Here is a 19,215-nt window from a genome sequence, read left to right as displayed (position 1 = left end):
TTTTAAACAAAATGGGTAGAGTGCAGTATTGCAGGCTACTAAAGCTGACTGCTAGATTTGCAGGTCAGCGGTTCAAAACCCATCACTGGCGCAAGGTTGACTCAGCCTTCCATCCTTCCGAGGTGGGTCAAATGAGGACCCGGATTGTGGGGGGCAATAGGCTGGCTCTGTTTTTTAAAAGTGCTATTGCTAACATGTTGTAAGCCGCCCTGAGTCTAAGGGGAAGGGTGGCATAAAAAAATCAAATAAATAAAGGAAGGAAGGAAGGAAGGAAGGAAGGAAGGAGAGAGAGAGAGAAAGAGAAGGAAGGAAGGAAGTAAAGAAAGAAAGAGAGAGAGAGAGAAAGAAGGAAGGAAAGAAAGAAGGAAGGAAGGAAAGAAAGAAAGAGAGAGAGAGAAAGAAGGAAGGAAGGAAGGAAGGAAGGAAAGAGAGAGAAAGAAAGAAAGAAAGAAAGAAAAGTCATTAAGCGAACCTGGTTTCCCCCCTAGACTTTGGCTGTCGGAAGCCATCTGAGAAGGTCGCAAATGGCGATCAGGTGACCTTGAGAGGCTGCAACCATTGCCCAAATTTTGAACCTGTGACCACGGAGATGCGTCAATGGTCGTAAGTGCAAGAACTGGTTCAGAGTCCCACTTTTTTCCCGTGTTGTTTATAACTTCATTTAAACAAATGTTTATGAGTCGAGGACTTACCTGTCTCTTTTAATGATCGTATAAGCCACCTTCATTGCTCATTCTACAGGCAGTCCTCAACTTACAACGGGTTTTTTTTAGCGACCAAAGTTACAACGGCATTGAAAAAAAAAGGGACTTGTGACTGTTTTTCACACTTAACAACCATTGTGGCATCCTCCACGTGACATGCTTGGCAACCGGTTCATACTTATGACGGTCTCAGGGTCACACGATCCCCTTTTACGACCTTTCAACCGGGGAAGCAAGATTTATTTAACAAGCAGGTTACTGAGTTAATGACTGCCGTGATTCACTTAACAACGGTGGCAAAACAAATGGCGGTTAAAACGGGGCAAAAGCCCCTTAACCAACGTCTCAACTTAGCCACATAAACTTGGAGCTCCTTTCTGGTGGCACGTTGAGGACTAGCTGCATTGTCAAAGAAGGCTCGGTTTTGTTTTGTCTACGTGCCAGTGGGTAAAAAAAATAAAATAACCAGCTGAGCAGAGATTTGATCTCGGGACTCTTGGAAGAATAAGTCAACTCCTTTGATTTAGAGCTGTCCTGACACGTTGAGATTTTTTCTGATTTGCCAATCTGGCTGGTGGGAGTTAAAATCCGGCCCTTCTGGAAGTGTGTGTCAACGTTCGGGTAGTCTGGGTTAGTTGTGTTGCAATGCTGTAACACAGTCTTTCTCAACGTCGGCACCTTTGGGTGGACTTAAACTCCCAGAGTTTTCTGGCCCATCCCTCTTAAAGCTGGCTGGTGGATTCTGGGAGTTGAAGGCCATCCATCTTAAACTCCATCCATTTGGGGAATTCTGGGAGTTGAAGTTCAGCACTCTTTTTTTTTAAAATAAACTTTATTAAATTTTCCATAAAAAACCAGACATGACAAACATACATTTAACATCTATTTGGGGTTGCAATCACCCCACTTATTTTTGAAGTCTTTCTAATACAAAAAAGAAATCACTAATAACTCATAAAATTAATATAATAATTCAAATGAAAAGAAGAATTTTTGTTTTTATATACTTCTTACCTATAAGGTTAACAAAGTAAAGCTATTTCTAATATCTATACATACTTTTGAATCGTTTAAATTTTGTTTTTCCCCTTTTATTTAACCATATACCGTGGTCCCTCGATTTTCGCGGGTTCGAACTTCGCGAAACGGCTATACCACGGTTTTTCAAAAATATTAATAAAAAAATACTTTGCTGTTTTTTTCCCTATACCATGGTTTTTCCCGCCCGATGACATCATACGTCATCGCCAAACTTTCGTCCGACTTTAATAATTTTTTTTTAAATAAACTATAATAAATAAACATGGTGAGTAATCATCTAAATGGTTGCTAAGGGAATGAGAAATTTTAATTTAGGGGTTTAAAGTGTTAAGGGAAGGCTTGTGATACTGTCCATAGCCAAAAATAGTGTATTTACTTCCGCATCTCTACTTCGCGGAAATTCAACTTTTGCGGGCGGTCTCGGAACACATCCTCCACGAAAATCGAGGGAACACTGTATACAATTTATTCCAGATATCATAAAATTCTGATTCTTCATGATTGTTTAACCGCCTTTCATCATGTCCATTTTGGCACATTCTATAATTTTTCTTATTACCTCTTCTTCCTTGGGAATGTCACCTCCCTTCCAATTTTGTGCAAATACTATCCTAGCTGCTGTCGGTATATGAATAATTAAGAAAAAAAATATCCTTTTTATATTTTTGGTTCGTTATACCTAGTAAAAAAAAGTTCTGGCGTTTTCTTTATGTCCTGTAAAGTAATTTCTTTTATCCACTTTTCTATTGTATTCCAATATGACTTAGTTTTGTGGCAAGTCCACTACTGCTGATAAAAAGAACCTATTTCTCGCTTACATTTCCAGCAATTTGGGGACATGTTAGGAAACCTCTTTGCTATTCTATTTGGTGGCAAATGCCACCTATAAAACATCTTAATTTGATTTTCTTTTAATGAAACTGATTTTGTCATTTTCCAATTGGATGTCCAGACTTTCTCCCATATTTGTAAATCAACAAGTCCAGCCCTCTTGAAGCATGCTGGCTGGGGAATTCTGGGAGTTGAAGTCCACCCATCTTAAACTCCATCCATTTGGGGAATTCTGGGAGTTGAAGTCCGTCCAGCCCTCTTAAAGCATGCTGGCTGGGGGATTCTGGGAGTTGAAGGCCACCCATTTTAAAGCAGGCTGGTTGGGGGATTCTGGGAGTTGAAGTCCAGCCCTCTTAAAGCATGCTGGCTGGGGGATTCTGGGAGTTGAAGTCCACCCATCTTAAAGCAGGCTGGTTGGGGATTTCTGGGAGTTGAAATGCAGCCCTCTTAAAACCTGGTGGCTGGGGAATTCTGGGAGTTGAAATGTACATAGCTTAAAGTTGCTAAGATTCAGAAATAGTGCTGTCGTTTTCATTTTTTTTAACGAATTTTCCCAAATGCCTGATCCTTGAATTTCCACTAGAGGGGACTAAGAGCCCTCGGAATCCCTGCACAGTTTACACAATAAGAATTCAGTAACTTTAGTATCAAATCTCCTCCTTTGCATAATCTCAGAGAGCGCTAAGTAATGTCTTAAACTCCAGAGTATTTTTTTCCTATTCCCTCCTGGACCTTATTTAACCCTTTAACATATTTAAATGTTTTGATCATGTCCCCCCTTTTCCTTCTGTCCTCCAGACTATACAGATTGAGTTCATTAAGTCTTTCCTGATACGTTTTATGCTTAAGACCGTCCACCATTCTTGTAGCCCGTCTTTGGACCCGTTCAATTTTGTCAATATCTTTTTGTAGGTGAAGTCTCCAGAACTGAACACAGTCTTGTCTTACAAACTTAATTGGTTCTGGGACGAGGTTCTTAAGGTGAAAAGTTTGTAAGACGAAACAATGTTTCCCATAGGAATCAATGGAAAAGCGATTAATGCATGCAAGCCCAAAATTCACCCCTTTTGCCAGCCCATTTTTGCACTGCTGGGATTCCCCTGAGGTTCCCCTCCATGAGAAACCCTACCTCCGGACTTCTGTGTTTTTGCGATGCTGCAGGGGAATCCCAGCATCGCAAAAACGAGCGCTTCGCTGGCAACAGAAGTCCGGAGGTGGGGTTTCCCAGCAAAGGGAGCATCAGTGAAATCGCAGCATCGCAAAAACACCGAAGTCCTCGAAACCCCACCTCCAGACCTCTGTGTTTTTGCGATGCTGCGATTTCACTGAGGCTCCCCTCACTGGGAAACCCCACCTCCAGACTTTCGTTGCCAGCGAAACGCCCGTTTTTGTGCTGCTGGGATTCCCCTGCAGCATCACAAAAACACGGAAGTCTGGAGGTGGGGTTTCCCATGGAGGGGAGCCTCAGGGGAATCCCAGCAGGATAAAAATGGGTGCTTCACTGGCAACAGAAGTCCGGAGGCGGGGCATCCCAGCGGTGGCAGTGGGTTTGTAAGGCGAAAATAGTTTGTAAGAAGAGGCAAAAAAATCTTAAATCCCGGGTTTGTATCTCGAAAAGTTTGTATGACGAGGCGGTTGTAAGACGAGGTATCACTGTATTATTCCAAATGTGGTCTCACCAGCGCTCTATACAGCAGGATCACACTCTCCCTGCTTGTTATACCTCTAGCTATGCAGCCAAGCATCCTACTCGCTTTCCTTACCGCCTGACCGCAATGTTCACCCATTTTGAGACCTGTAACATAGCAAGCAGGAAAAACACAGCTTTGTCTCTGCTTCATTTAATTTTTTTTCTTTCTTCCTTTTTAGTATATTCCCACCATTGGGGCGGTGATTGAAATCCAAACCACTAGAATCCAGATTTATGGGGCGCACCTGAGAATTCACGCACATTTCACTGGTTTGCGGTAAGAGAAAAAAAGAGATGGAGAGACATTGGATAGGTGGGAATGAAGAAAATTCTTATTATTTTTCCCCCTACACAAAAGCAATAAACGCGGGGAAGATGTTCCAGTTTGAACTGGAAACGGAGGAAAACTTTAGGGTTGCCTCAATCTGAGTATTGTATTGGCAGTTCTGTGTTAGCATAAACTTCAGAAGAGAAGGATTTATGGGTAGTGATTTGTGACAGTCTCAAAATGGGTGAACAGTGCAGTCAGGCAGTAGGGAAAGCAAGTAGGATGCTTGGCTGCATAGCTAGAGGTATAACAAGCAGGAAGAGGGAGATTGTGATCCCCTTATATAGAGCACTGGTGAGACCACATTTGGAATAATACTGTGTTCAGTTCTGGAGACCTCACCTACAAAAAGATATTGACAAAATTGAACGGGTCCAAAGATGGGCTACAAGAATGGTGGAAGGTCTGAAGCATAAAACCCAAAATTTCAAATCTGGTGGTATAAGGTATTCTGTAGCGGAATGGAGGACTCTTCTCGTGAAATATTTTTGGACTCATTTGATTGTATTCATGTCCGATATGCAGTGCGGGTTCCAGACAGATGAGACGTATTCGAGAATTGGTCTAGCAAATGTTTTGTATGATCTAGTTAGTTAGCAATACAATATTACCGGGATAACAGATAATGTCCAATATGTAGTGCAGGTTCCAGACAGATGAGTTGTATTCAAGAATTCATCTAGCAAACATTTTGTACGCTCTGGTTAGCAGTACAATATTATCAGATAACAGATATCAGATAATGTCCGATATGCAGTGCAGGTTCCAGACAGATGAGCCGTATTCGAGAATTGGTCTAGCAAATGTTTTGTATGCTCTAGTTAGCAGTACAATATTATCAGATGGCATATAATGTCTGATATGTAGTGCAGGTTCCAGACAGATGAGCTGTATTTGAGAATTGGACTAGCAAATGTTTTGTACGCTCTAGTTAACAGTACATATTATCAGATAACAGATATCAGATAATGTCTGATATGTAGTGCAGGTTCCAGACAGATGAGCTGTATTTGAGAATTGGACTAGCAAATGTTTTGTACGCTCTAGTTAACAGTACATATTATCAGATAACAGATATCAGATAATGTCCGATATGTAGTGCAGGTTCCAGACAGATGAGCTGTATTTGAAAATTGGACTAGCAAATGTTTTGTACGCTCTGGTTGGCAATACAATATTATCAGATACCAGATAATTTATTTTATTTTATTTATTCATTTATTCATTTATTTATTTAATTTGTATGCCGCCCCTCTCCGTGGACTCGATAATGTCCGATATGTAGTGCAGGTTTCAGATAGATGAGCTGTATTCAAGAATTGGTCTAGCAAATGTTTTGTGGGTTCTGATTAGCAGTACGATATTACCGGAGAAGAAGCTATGCAAAATTGTGTAGACAATTTTCGACTTAATGACCATTTCTCTGAAGTTACAAAAAGGCCAAATCCAGGAGAAACGTACAGCATTCAATGAAAACAAAATTTGATGACTAAGTCCTAAATTGAAGGCTCAAAATATCGAGATGCATGAGGGGTGAACTCCCTACCCATCGTTTTTTCTCGTCTTTGGTCCCACAGGTATCTCCTCTACAACTTCCCTGTGACTTCGGCCATTTTGGGGGTAGCCAGCAACTTCATGTTCCTCAGCGTCATCGTCCTCTTCAGCTACCTGCAGTGGATCTGGGGTAGCTTGTGGCCTAAAGAAACACTCTCCGTACAGGTGTGCACTACACAGCTTTTGACTTGTGAACAAGTGTGCAACAATTTCAGAAGAGAAGGATTTAGGGGTAGTGATTTCTGACAGTCTCAAAATGGGTGAGCAGTGTGGTCGGGCAGTAGGAAAAGCAAGTAGGATGCTTGGCTGCATAGCTAGAGGTATAACAAGCAGGAAGAGGGAGATTGTGATCCCCTTATATAGAGGGCTGGTGAGACCACATTTGGAAGAATACTGTGTCCAGTTCTGGAGACCTCACCTACAAAAAGATATTGACAAAATTGAACGGGTCCAAAGACGGGCTACAAGAATGGTGGAAGGTCTTAAGCATAAAACGTATCAGGAAAGTCTTAATGAACTCCATCTGTATAGTCTGGAGGACAGAAGGAAAAGGGGGGACATGATCGAAACATTTAAATATGTGAAAGGGTTAAATAAGGTTCACGAGGGAAGTGTTTTTAATAGGAAAGTGAGCACAAGAACAAGGGGACACAATCTGAGGTCAGTTGGGGGAAAGATCAAAAGCAACGTGAGAAAATATTATTTTACTGAAAGAGTAGTAGATCCTTGGAACAAACTTCCAGCAGACATGGTTGGTAAATCCACAGTAACTGAATTTAAACATGCCTGGGATAAACATATATCCATTGTAAGATAAAATACAAGAAATAGTATAAGAGCAGACTAGATGGACCAGGAGGTCTTTTTCTGCCGCCAGTCTTCTGTGTTTCTGTGTTTCTATTTACCTGTTCCTGAAGGCTCAATGCATGACAAAGAACCATTTATTTGCCATGAGATAGGCAGCAAATAAATTATTATTATTATTATTATTATTATTATTATTATTATTATTATTATTTAGATTTGTATGCCGCCCCTCTCCGTAGACTCGGGGCGGCTCACAGCAGTGATAAAAACAATACATAATGACAAATCCAATAATTAGAATCTAAAATAACAATAGTACATTTAAAAAGTCTAAAAAGCAAGGAACCAAACACATAAGACATACAAAAAATAGTGGCAGGAATTGAGTACGCCTAGCCTAGTGAAAAGAAGGACACATTTATTCCTTAAGGTGTGTGTACAGTTATCTAAGACATGCGCATAGAAACTGGGATATTGCAGTAGATATGAGTGATTATTTATTTATTTATTAGTCAAATTTGTATGCCGCCCCTCTCCGCAGACTCGGGGCGGCTAACAACAGTAATAAAACAATATAAACAAATCTGATATTTAAGTTAATTTTAAAAAGAAGCCCCAATTGAAGAGACCAATCATACATACAGACATACCATGCATAAATTTTTTTATAAGCTTAGGGGAAGGGAATATCTCAATTCCCCCATGCCTGACGACAGAGGTGGGTTTTAAGGAGCTTACGAAAGGCGAGGAGGGTGGGGGCAACTGATCTCTGGGGGGAGTTGGTTCCAGAGGGCCGGGGCCGCCACAGAGAAGGCTCTTCCCCTGGGTCCCGCCAAGTCACACACACAGATAAGCTAAAGTGCATATAGTGTTTATTTTAAGAAACGGCACAATCCCAATAAACAGTCCAGGCCATATGCGTTCAAATCAGTCCATCTCTAGAAGCACAATAATCATCTTACCCAGTTTGTCTTTTTCATATACATTCGACAAAGGTATATCACAGCTTACAAACCCATCATCAGAGAAAATAACAGAGCATAACACAAAGTTCACTATCGAGGGTTAAATATGGTCCAGGAGGGAAGTGTTTTTAATAGGAAAGTGAACACGAGAACAAAGGGGCACAATCTGAAGTTAGTTGGGGGAAAGATCAAAGGCAACATGAGAAAATATTATTTTACTGAAAGAGTAGTAGATCCTTGGAACAAACTCCCGGCAGACGTGATTGGTAAATCCACAGTCACTGAATTTAAACATGCCTAGGATAAACATATATCCATCCTAAGATAAAAATGCAGGAAATACTATAAGGGCAGACTAGATCAGTGTTTTTCAACCAGTGTGCCGGGGCACACTAGTGTGCCGTGAGACATGGGCAGGTGTGCCGCGAAGCTCAGAGAGAGAAAGAAAACAAGAGAGAGGGAAAGAAAGAAAGCAAGAGAGAGAGAAAGCAAGAGAGAGGGAAAGAAAAGAGAGAGAGAGAGAAAGAGCAAGAGGGAGAGAAAGCAAGCAAGAGAGAGAGAGAGAAAGAAAACAGAGAGAGAAAGAAAGATAGAGATAAATAAAGCAAGAGAGAGAGAGAAAGCAAGAGAGGGAAAAAGAAAGAGAATGAGAGAGAGAGAAAGAAAGGAAGAAAGAGAGAGAGGGAAGGTGGGAGAGAGAAAGACATAGAGGGAGGGAGGGAGGGAGGGAGAGGGAAAGAGAGCAAAAAAGAGGAAGGAAGGAAGGAAGAGAGAAAGAAAGAGGAAAGGAGGGAGAGAGAAAAAAGAGAAAGAGAGAGAAAGAGGGAGCGAAGGAGCGAGAAATAGAGCGAAAGGGAGGAAGAGAGAGAGAGAGAGAATTTTTTTGTCCAAACTTTTTTTAGCCACCCCCCTATCCCCACTCAATGTGCCCCATGGTTTTGTAAATGTAAAAAATGTGCCGCGGCTCAAAAAAGGTTGAAAATCACTGGACTAGATGGATCATGCCCTCAGTCTTCTATGTTTCTAATTCAACGAGACAATTGGAATGGAACAACAGAGAGAATAAGCCATGATCTCTAGCTCCCTCTTCTGGCCACTTGCATCTCTACAGAATTATAGCATACGTTTTAAAGCTATATTACATCAATCCATACAACCATACACTGTTGGCTTGTTTATACACTGCTCGAAAGAATAAAGCTCACTCAAATAACACAGCCTAGATCTGAATGAATGAAATATTCTCTTTTTTTTAAAATTGAAATATCTGTATTAAAAACAAAACGTATAGACATTTGAAACAAACGTGACATATTTATTTATTTTATTTATTTATTTATTTATTGGATTTGTATGCCGCCCCTCTCCAGAGACTCGGGGCGGCTAACAGCGACAATAAAACAGTGTACAATAGTAATTTGGTATTGATGATTAAAAATCAATTAATATAAAAACCAAACATACATACATACATACATACCATGCATAGAATTGTAAAGGCCTAGGGGGAAAGAGGATCTCAATTCCCCCATGCCTGGCGGCAGAGGTGGGTTTTAAGTTGTTTACGAAAGGCAAGGAGGGTGGGGGCAGTTCTAATCTCTATATATACACAAATATACACAAAAACAAGGGGAAAAAGGGAAAAAGAATAAATAAATAAAAATCAATCAAATAAAATAGGCACAAAAAGACCTTCACAAAGTAATACACAACTACCATTGCTGGATCAAGTCCCAATGAAATAATCGGTCACTTTTTCCCCCTCGTTTCCTAACAGATCCCAGGCAGGGATAAACCTGAACCAATGCAAACTTTGGACGATTCACGTCGGCAAGTTATATTTCCTAAAGAAGGTGAGGCCGGTTGTGACCAACTCTCAGTTCATTCACGAAGGCAAAAACTGTGTGTGTTTGTAATACTGAACAGTCACTGAATGTGAATAGTCGTAAGTCGAGGACTACTTGTAATCTGTTTCTCCCCACCGCCTTTTTTTCTCGTCTTTCAGGAGGCGACATAGAAGAAGGCAAAGACACTTCTCTACTGAAGCCAGAAGACGTCGGAGTTGCCGAAGGAGAAAAATCGTCCAAAGACGGTGTGTTGATTTTAAAAATTATCTTTTCTTTGTCGGGGCAAGACTCAAAATTTATCTCGAGTAATGGTCAAATTGCTTGCCAGGATCACTCCAAACGTGAGTGGTGCAATGGATCAGAAGTGACGTGAAGAAAATATGATTTGACCGAAAGAGAGGAGTAGATGCTTGGAACAAACTTCCAGCAGACGTGGTTGGTGAATCCACAGGAACTGAATTGAAACAATGCCTGGGATAAACATAGATCCATCCTAAGATAAAATACAGGAAATAGTATAAGGTGCAGACTAGATGGACCAGGAGGTCTTTTTTTTTGCCGTCAATCTTCTATGTTTCTATGTTTCTACATGTATATCCCAGGCACGTTTAAATTCAATTACTGTGAATTTACCAACCTCGTCTGCTGGAGGTTTGTTCCAAGCATCTACTGTATTCATCCTAAGGTAAAATACCATAAATACTTTATCGCCAGGCATGGGGGAATTGAGACATCCTCCCCCAGGCTTCTATATTTTATGTTTGGTATGTATGTGTTGTATGGTTTTAATTGCTGGGGTTTTAGATATGTTTTATTTTTTAATATTAGATTTGTTTCACTGTTATATTGTTTCTATTATTGTTGTGAGCCGCCCCGAGTCTTTGGAGAGGGGCGGCATACAAATCTATTAAATAATAATAATAATAAATAGTATAAGGGCAGACTAGATGGACCATGAGGTCTTTTTCTGCCGTCAGTCTTCTATGTTTCTATGTCATCTGTGGGACGCTACGACCGCTGTAAGTTAACGACCTTCCGGACGTAAATCGTGTGACCATCAGGATGTGGCCATAACAGTCACAAGTGTGGAAAAACAGTCCTAAAATATCTGCTTCAGTGCCGTCGTAACTTTGAACGGTCGCTAAATGAGCTGTTGTAACTCGAGGACTTACCTGCGCGTTTAACAAATGCTTCCATTTTCTCGATTTCACTCTGCAGAATCTACGACTGAGGCGAAGAAAAGCAAGCTCGGAAAATCCGATTTAGGAACGGAATCCGCCATGGCCACCGGCTCAGACGAAGGTGACTCGATTTTATTTTGCAACATTTTATTCGGCCTTCCCGTTTTTCCTACCAGGTAGTCCTCGAATTACAACCAATTCCTCGATTAAGCGAATGTTCACGGTCACAATGTAAGGGGGGGGGGGGGGGAAGTGAATTACAACCAGCTTTCGCTCTGGTGATCAATTTTCCTGATTTTACAAGCTTTTTTCGGCACGGCGGTTAAGCGAATGGCTGCAAGTCGTTAAGCGAATGGCGCGGCCGCTAAGCGAATCATGCTCCTCGTCAGAAGCCAGTTGGGAAGTTCGCATAACAACTATTTCCCCTGATCCCCGGGATCCTACTGCTTTCGTGGTAGATAGAAGCCGGTTGCCAAGATCCAAATTTTCATCAAGCGTGCGTGGGCTGGTTGTTAAATAAATACGAGGGCCGACCACAAATGCCTTTTTTCAGCGCTGTGGTAATAACGTCGAGCGGTTGCTGAGTGAACGTTCATAATCCGAGGATTGTCTATCTTCCAAAGTTTTCCTCACGCCAAAAGTACCAGTCTTTTAAAGATTCTATTGGTCCCCAAAATCCAGATTTATAACCTACCGTTACGCCCTCAGGGATCATCGGTGCGAGATTTCGCTTCTGCGCAGGCTTAGCCAGCGAAATCTCACGTGAAGATATACCGCGTGCGAGATTTCGCCGATCTTCGGTGATTTCTTTGCTTCGGCGCAAGCGCGGAAGCAAAACACTGCCAAAAATTTGACATCAGGGGCGCCACCGAGAGATCGATCCCAGGCGTTCCGGCGTTAACGCACTACTACATACGGCGTGCCCGGAAAAGCCGTTACTTACACAATTTGGGGTCTTCGCATCAACACCGGTTATGTCCCGTTCCCACCCCCCTCCGGTTCTCTTTCAGATCCTAATTTTTTTTGGCGGGTGGGGTGGGATGTTCCTTTTTTTTGACAGAGGCCGAATACGACGTTCCGGATGAGACGACGCTGCTTTCCGAGGTCAACCTTCCCGCCACTTCGTCTGAGGGGAATAGTTCGGATCTGCTGCCGCCTTTGTCCCGGACGCTCACCCTCGGCTCGGAAGTCCGCCAGAGAAGTACCTGTTCCAGTTCCTGATCGGGCACGGGTTCGAGTCCAGCCGGGAAGCTCCACGTTACGCTCCCCGGTAGCCCCTCCAGTAGGCCTTGCACTCCCCGAGGGCTTGTATTTTTACTCCTTGCTTATGTTTACATTCCAATCCCTTCTCCTCACGACACAAAAAACACTGTAAGTTAAATAAAAGTTGAACGGCGAGTGGGTCACCCAACGTCCGTCTCGGGTTCGAAAACCCTCCCTTTCTCCGAAGAGAGAGAGCTTGCGCTAGTCCTCCACTTACGACAGCAGTCCTTGAGTTATGTCGGACCTGCCTGGAAGCTACTCGTGGCCCAGATTTGAAGTTCCGACGGTCCCGTCACAGGGCGGAACTCCCAGTATTCGACAACTGGGACCGACAGCATACACAACCACACTTAACACTCCTTCCTCCTCCTATTTTCCTTACACAACAGCCCTTTGAGGCGAGAGAGAAGGAATGGCTTAAAAACACTAGAACTTACTCACTCCTGGTGATTGGCCTAAAATTACTCAGCTGGTTTTGTTTCTGGGTCAAAACTAGAATTTCTTGTCTCCTGGTGATTGGCCGAAAGTCACCCAGCCCTCTTTCATGCATAAGACTGAACTAGAAGTCACATCTCCTAGTGATTGGTCAAACGTCATCCAATGGGCTTTCATACCTAAGGCCGAACTAGAACTCACCTCTCCTAGTGATTGATCCAACGTCATCCAATGGGCTTTCATGCCTAGGGCCGAACTAGAACTCACCTCTCCTAGTGATTGGTGTAAAGTCAGCCAGCCAATTTTTATGCCTAAGTCAAAACTAGAAGTCCCTGTCTCCTGGTGTTCGGCTCAAAGTCACCCATCTGGTTTTCGTGTCTTAAGACAGGACTATAATTCATCACCACCCGGTTCTTAGCTCCCTGCCTAACCACTTAGAGCAAACTGCCTTAAAAATCACAATTTATTGCTTCTTGATGACCAAAACATATAATTATCCTGGGTTTGGGTTTGCACACTGCTCTAAGTTGTGGCTTTGTGTTGTGTGAATTTACACACACACACACACAGGGGGAAGCTGCAAACAGTGTCTTACATCTCTGGCAATTTTCCCTCCTTTGTAGGGGGAGTTAATTTTAGACAACCTTGGAGCCTCGAAGGTAAAAACAACAGCAACAATATATTTACTTTTGTCAGGGAGCAAATGCAAGCTGGTTTTTTCAACCAAGTACAGTAAATCCTGATACCGCTACACAATCTCTCTCCCACTCCCTAAAAAAAAAAAATCTGGAATGCGTTTGCAAAACCTCTGAGCTTAGTGACTGATTTACAAAACAAAAGGCTGAAAACTTTGTGTTTGCAGAAAGCAAAGGGAAACTGCTCCACGGGGCTTTTGAGTTTCCAGCAGGCCACGAGAGAAAGACCCTGCGTAAGAAACCTCAGCTGCCCTGGCCCCCCCTGAAAAATAATAAAAATAACAAAAATAAAATAAAATAAATAAAAATAATAATAGTAATAACAATATTAATAGTAGTAGTAGTATTAGTAATAAAAACAACGGAGAGGGGCAGCATACAAATCCAATAAATAAATAAACAACAACAACAACAACAACAATAATAATAAAGCTAGTTGGAAGGGACCTTGGAGGTCTTCTAGTCCAACCCCCTAATAGGCAGGAAACCCTACACAACTTCAGACAGATGGTTATCCCACATTTTCTTTAAAAAATGGAGCATTCACAACTTCTGGAGGAAAGCTGTTCCACGGATTAATTGTTCTAACTGTCAGCAAATTTCTCCTTAGTTCTAAGTTGCTTCTCTCCTTGTTTAGTTTCCACCCATTGCTTCTTGTTCTACCTTCAGGTGCTTTGGAGAATAGGTTGACTCTTTTTTCTTTGGGGCAACCCCTGAGATATTGGAAGACAGCTATCATCTCTCCCCCGGTCCTTCTTTTCCATTAAACTAGACATACCCAGTTCCTGCAACCGTTCTTCATATATTTTAGCCTCCAGTCCCCTAATCATCTTTGTGTTCTTCTGACGTTTTAAACGCCGACATTTTAAACCGTTTGCATGGAAAGACAAGTTTGTAGTCCTCCATGCCGGGAGGCCGGCTTGGGAGAAAGGGATTTTTAAAAAAATAAAAAATAAACCAAGGAAGCATTTCTTTTGAAATCTGAATTTGAGCCAGGATGCAGTTTGGGAACCTACAATCAGAATTCACCCAAGAATAATTAAAATTAATAATAATAATAATAATAATAATAATAATAATAATAGTAGTAGTAGTAGTAATAATAATAATAATAATAACAATAACAATAATAATAATTCTGCATAATTCGAATGGCAAATTTTATTTTTTTCCCCAGCCCTGGAATTTTCTGCAGATGTTTTTCCTAAGTTCCTTAAATATAATTTTTCTCTTTTTCTCATTAATAGTTGTGGGAAGACGAGAGGCTGTCCCGCCAGCTGTTTTATTTTTTTTTCAATTTAACTTGGAGTGGGGAGTGACCCATCTCTATCCGGTTTCCACCCTCTATATTTCTGGGAAGGAGAGCCGTCTGCATTCCACAAACCTCAAATAAACTCGGTATTAGCCAACTTTGGGCTGGCTCTCACCCCTGGGGCTCCCCACCCATTAGGGACGTGTGGAGTCACACCTCTTGCCAGCCACACAGATTGAAATGCGTTAGTCAATTTAACCGCTGTTGTGTGTCACAATTCCGTAAAGGCTCCGTCAGGCCTTAGTAATTGTTTAACATTTCTCCGTGATAAACCTCCACAGGTAATCCTCGACATACAACGAAACAGAACGGAAAAAACAGGGGAAAAACCCCTGACTTACAACTGGTCCTCAGGCTTACGACCGTCACAGTATTGCCATGATCGCGGGATCAAAATTCCCGCCATTTGCAACAGTCGTCACGTCTTGGGAGAAAGGGGCGGGTCCCCTAATCGTTATTTTTGAGTTTTCCGACCAGCAAAGGCTCGATTCGGTTAACGACGGCCTGGTTCACTTAGGAACGGCAGTGATTTGACTTAAAAATCGCCTTGCCCTCGTTTACAACAATTCACTTAGTGACCTACATCCCCCAGAATCATGTGATCAAAATTCAGCCGCTTAGCAAATGACTCGCACTTACAACGATTGGCCACGCGATTCTCTTTTGCAACCTTCTGGTAAGGAAACCAGGTTCACTTAACAATTGTGCTTCTAATTTAGATTCACTTAACAACGGTGGCGAGAATGATTGTAAAATGGGACAAAATTCGCTTTAACTGCCTCACTTAGCGACGGGTATTTTCAGCACAATGGTGGTAGAAAGTCAAGGATTATTATTATTGTTTTATTGACAGCCGAGCTGGTTGGTTTAAGGAACGTTGACAATATATACTGCTCAAAAAAATAAAGGGAACACTCAAATAACACATCCTAGATCTGAATGAATGAAATATTCTCATTGGATATCTCTTTTTTTAAAATAATTTCTTAATTTAAAACAAAACAGACATATAAAAACACACAAACATAAGAGAACAATACACATATCCGTGATGATTTACATCCCAATTTTCATCAGAAGCACATATATATGGTTTTACATCAAATTGAAAACATTTTAATCTATGTTCATTATAAATCCTGTACATTTTTATGTAAGAGAAAATAAAGAAGAAAAGAACTTGAGAAAAAAAGACTTCAAAATCTAGTTTCCAATTTTGAAAAAAGATATGAACATATTAATTGCATTCTATTTCACTTATTTGATTGTATCTTTGTTTAAAAATTGAATATTTCATTCAATGCATTCTATTATTATTATTATTATTATTATTATTATTATTATTATTATATATTTTTTTTAATTGGATTTGTATGCCGCCCCTCTCCGTAGACTCGGGGTGACTATTTCACTTATTTAATTGTTTCTTTGTTTAAACATTGAATATTTCATTTGCACAACATAGAAACATAGAAGTCTGACGGCAGAAAAAGACCTCATGATCCATCTAGTCTGCCCTTATACTATTTTCTGTATTTTATCTTAGGATGGATATATGTTTATCCCAGGCATGTTTAAATTCAGTTACTGTGGATTTATCTACCACGTCTGCTGGAAGTTTGTTCCAAGGATCTACTACTCTTTCAGTAAAATAATATTTTCTCATGTTGCTTTTGATCTTTCCCCCAACTAACTTCAGATTGTGTCCCCTTGTTCTTGTGTTCACTTTCCTATTAAAAACACTTCCCTCCTGAACCTTATTTAACCCTTTCACATCTTTAAATGTTTCGATCATGTCCCCCCTTTTCCTTCTGTCCTCCAGACTATACAGATTGAGTTCATGAAGTCTTTCCTGATACGTTTTATGCTTAAGACCTTCCACCATTCTTGTAGCCCATCTTTGGACCCGTTTTTGCACAATGTTGCAGGTGAAATTGACTGTCAATCACTGTTGCTTCCTAAGTGGACAGTTTGATTTCACAGGCGTTTGATTGACTTGGAGCTATATTCTGCTTTTTAAGTATCCCCTTTATTTTATTTTTTTGAGCAGTGTATAATCCTTGAGACTTTGAGCCGTCGTGATTAAACATTACAGCACAGATAAAACATCATAATCGGTGCGCAAATATTTAAGTGTCATTCAAAATCCTCGAATCATAATTCCATCATTTTCAGGGCGAAAAGAAAGGAGAATTCTCCTTAGAAGCCCATTTATGCTGAGTCACTAAGGCCATGCTTTGACTCAGCACAAGATGTTCTGAGCAAAAAACATTTCCAGGAAAAAGTGGGTTTAAAAAATGCTTTGGAAGAGCGTGAATTAAATCCAAGATGTTTTTTCTTTTGCCTACATGAGTAACTTCTGCCAGAAAAAGACAAGGCTCAGCTGCTGGATGAAAAACTCTTGAGATATTTTTGGCATTTTGGAAAAAAAGAGGGTGGGAAAAAATATATTTTGGGAGCTTGTTTTTAAAACCGTGGCTGCCTGGATGAATTTATCTTTTGTGTCAACCTCTCGCACCTGCAATGTTCATGCAATTTTTTTTAAGAGTGGATGAAAGGAAGCATTTAATAAATATTTTCAGAGGCTTGTCTGAGGAATTGAGATCTGTTTATTTTAGCAACCGGGTTGCTACAGGCAGGGGGAACAAATGGATAAAAAAATGAGAATTTGGAAGAACGCAAACGTGGAGTAACTTAAGGCGCTGTTTTTGTTTGGTTTTTCATTGCGAATAATTCAGTTTTGAGGATTTCCCAAAGAAGAAAGAAGGAGGCAGGAACCAGGAACCAAATAAAAATTAAAGTACTTTTTCGGTAGGAAAAGAAATGGATTGACTGACATGCCACTTTAAAAAACAAAAACAAAAAACATCCAGGAAATATATACATTGAACTTATGGCCAGAATTGGAGCCTAAATTTCCGTTACTAAGCAAGGCGGTTCTTAAGTGAATTATGCCATGTTCTACCCATCTTAAAGCAGGCTTGTTGGGGAATTCTGGGAGTCGAAGTCCACCCATCTTAGAGTATGCCGGCTGGGGAATTCTCTCTTTGATTAGTTTCCATCCATTGCATAGAAACGTAGAAGACTGACGGCAGAAAAAGACCTCCTGGTCCATCTAGTCTGCCCTTATACTTTGCATTTTATCTTAGGATGGATCTATGTTTATCCCAGGCATGTTTTAAATTCAGTTCCTGTGGATTTACCGACCACGTCTGCTGGAGGTTTGTTCCAAGCATCTACTACTCTTTCAGTCAAATAATATTTTCTCACGTTACTTCTAATCTTTCCCCCAACTGACCTCAGATTGTGCCCCCTTGTTCTTGGGTTCACTTTCCTATTGAAAACACTTCCCTCCTGGATCTTATTTAACTCTTTAACCTATTTAAATGTTTCCATCATGTCCCCCCTTTTCCTTCTGTCCTCCAGACTAGACAGATGGAGTTCGTGAAGTCTTTCCTGATCAGTTTTATGTTTAAGACCTTCCACAATTTTTGTAGCCCGTCTTTGGACCCGTTCAATTTGATCCATCTCTTTTTGTAGTCGAGGTCTCCAGAACTGGACACAGTATTATTCCAAATGGGGTCTCACCAGCGCTGTATACAGCGGGATCACAATCTCCCTCTTCCTGCTTGTGATACCTCTAGCTATGCAGCCAAGCATCCTACTTGCTTTCCCTACCGCCTGACTGACAGCATCTTGTCCTGCATTCAGGTGCTTTGGAGAACAACTGCACATACACACACACACACACACACACAAAACACACACAATGAGAGAGAGAGAGAGAGAGAGAGAGAGAGCTGCCCCCCAAAAGGATTAAAGCTCTGTAATTGATTGAACAGAAGAACAAAGTTAGAAGGTCTTTTATCCAGCCCCTTCCTCAGGCAGGAAACCCTATGCAATTCCAGACAAATGACTCTTCTTATAAGCCTCCAGTCATCACAGGGAACGAAGGGAGGGAGGGAAAAGAAGGGGGGGAAACGGAAGGAAGGGAAGAAGGAAGGAAGGAGGAGAGAGAGGGAGGGAAGAGGGGAAGGGAGGAAGGAAGGGGGAAAGGAATCAAGGGACGGGGAGGAAGAAAAGGGAAGGGGGAAGGAAGGAAGTGGGAAAGGAAGGGAGAGGGAGGAAGGAAGGAATGGAAAAGGGAGAGGGAGGGAGGAAGAAAGGAAGGAAGGAATGGAAAAGGGAGAAGGAGGGAGGAAGAAAGGAAGGAATGGAAAAGGGAGAAGGAGGGAGGAAGAAAGGAAGGAAGGATAGATAGATAACAGAACCTGGATGTCTTGTAGTCCAAAAGGAAGGAAGGACAGAAGGAAGGAAGGAAGGAAGGAAGGATAACAGAGCCTGGATGTCTTGTAGTTCAACAGGAAGGAAAAAAGGAAGGAAGGACGGAAGGATGGAAGGAAGGAAGGAAGGATAACAGAGCCTGGATGTCTTGTAGTCCAACAGGAAGGAAAGGAAGGAAGGAAGGAAGGAAGGAAGGAAGGAAGGAATGACAAAATAAAGCAGAGTTACAAGAGCTGGAAGGGACCTTGGAGATTTTCTATTTATTTTTATTTGTTTGG

The 19,215-nt window shown here is 41.3% G+C and overlaps 1 protein-coding gene across 2 annotated transcripts in view; it reads left to right on the top strand.

Moving 5' to 3' along the window:
* The window catches only part of BSCL2 (BSCL2 lipid droplet biogenesis associated, seipin), a 29,208-nt gene extending 16,849 nt beyond the window's left edge, over positions 1-12,359 (top strand). For both annotated transcript variants that reach the window (XM_070766376.1, XM_070766378.1), the window contains exons 6-11: positions 4,446-4,543; positions 6,172-6,313; positions 9,698-9,773; positions 9,926-10,012; positions 10,986-11,069; positions 12,009-12,359. In XM_070766376.1, the coding sequence (XP_070622477.1) occupies positions 4,446-4,543; positions 6,172-6,313; positions 9,698-9,773; positions 9,926-10,012; positions 10,986-11,069; positions 12,009-12,169 (648 nt within the window). In that variant the 3' untranslated portion in view covers positions 12,170-12,359. The remainder of the gene's footprint in view (positions 1-4,445; positions 4,544-6,171; positions 6,314-9,697; positions 9,774-9,925; positions 10,013-10,985; positions 11,070-12,008) is intronic.
* Positions 12,360-19,215: the final 6,856 nt, after the last annotated feature.

This window comes from Erythrolamprus reginae, chromosome 13, assembly GCF_031021105.1.
Source record: "Erythrolamprus reginae isolate rEryReg1 chromosome 13, rEryReg1.hap1, whole genome shotgun sequence".
NCBI classification, from domain to species: Eukaryota; Metazoa; Chordata; class Lepidosauria; order Squamata; family Dipsadidae; genus Erythrolamprus; species Erythrolamprus reginae.
Note: the sequence above shows the minus strand (reverse complement) of the source record. Positions and strands in the feature narration are given on the sequence as shown.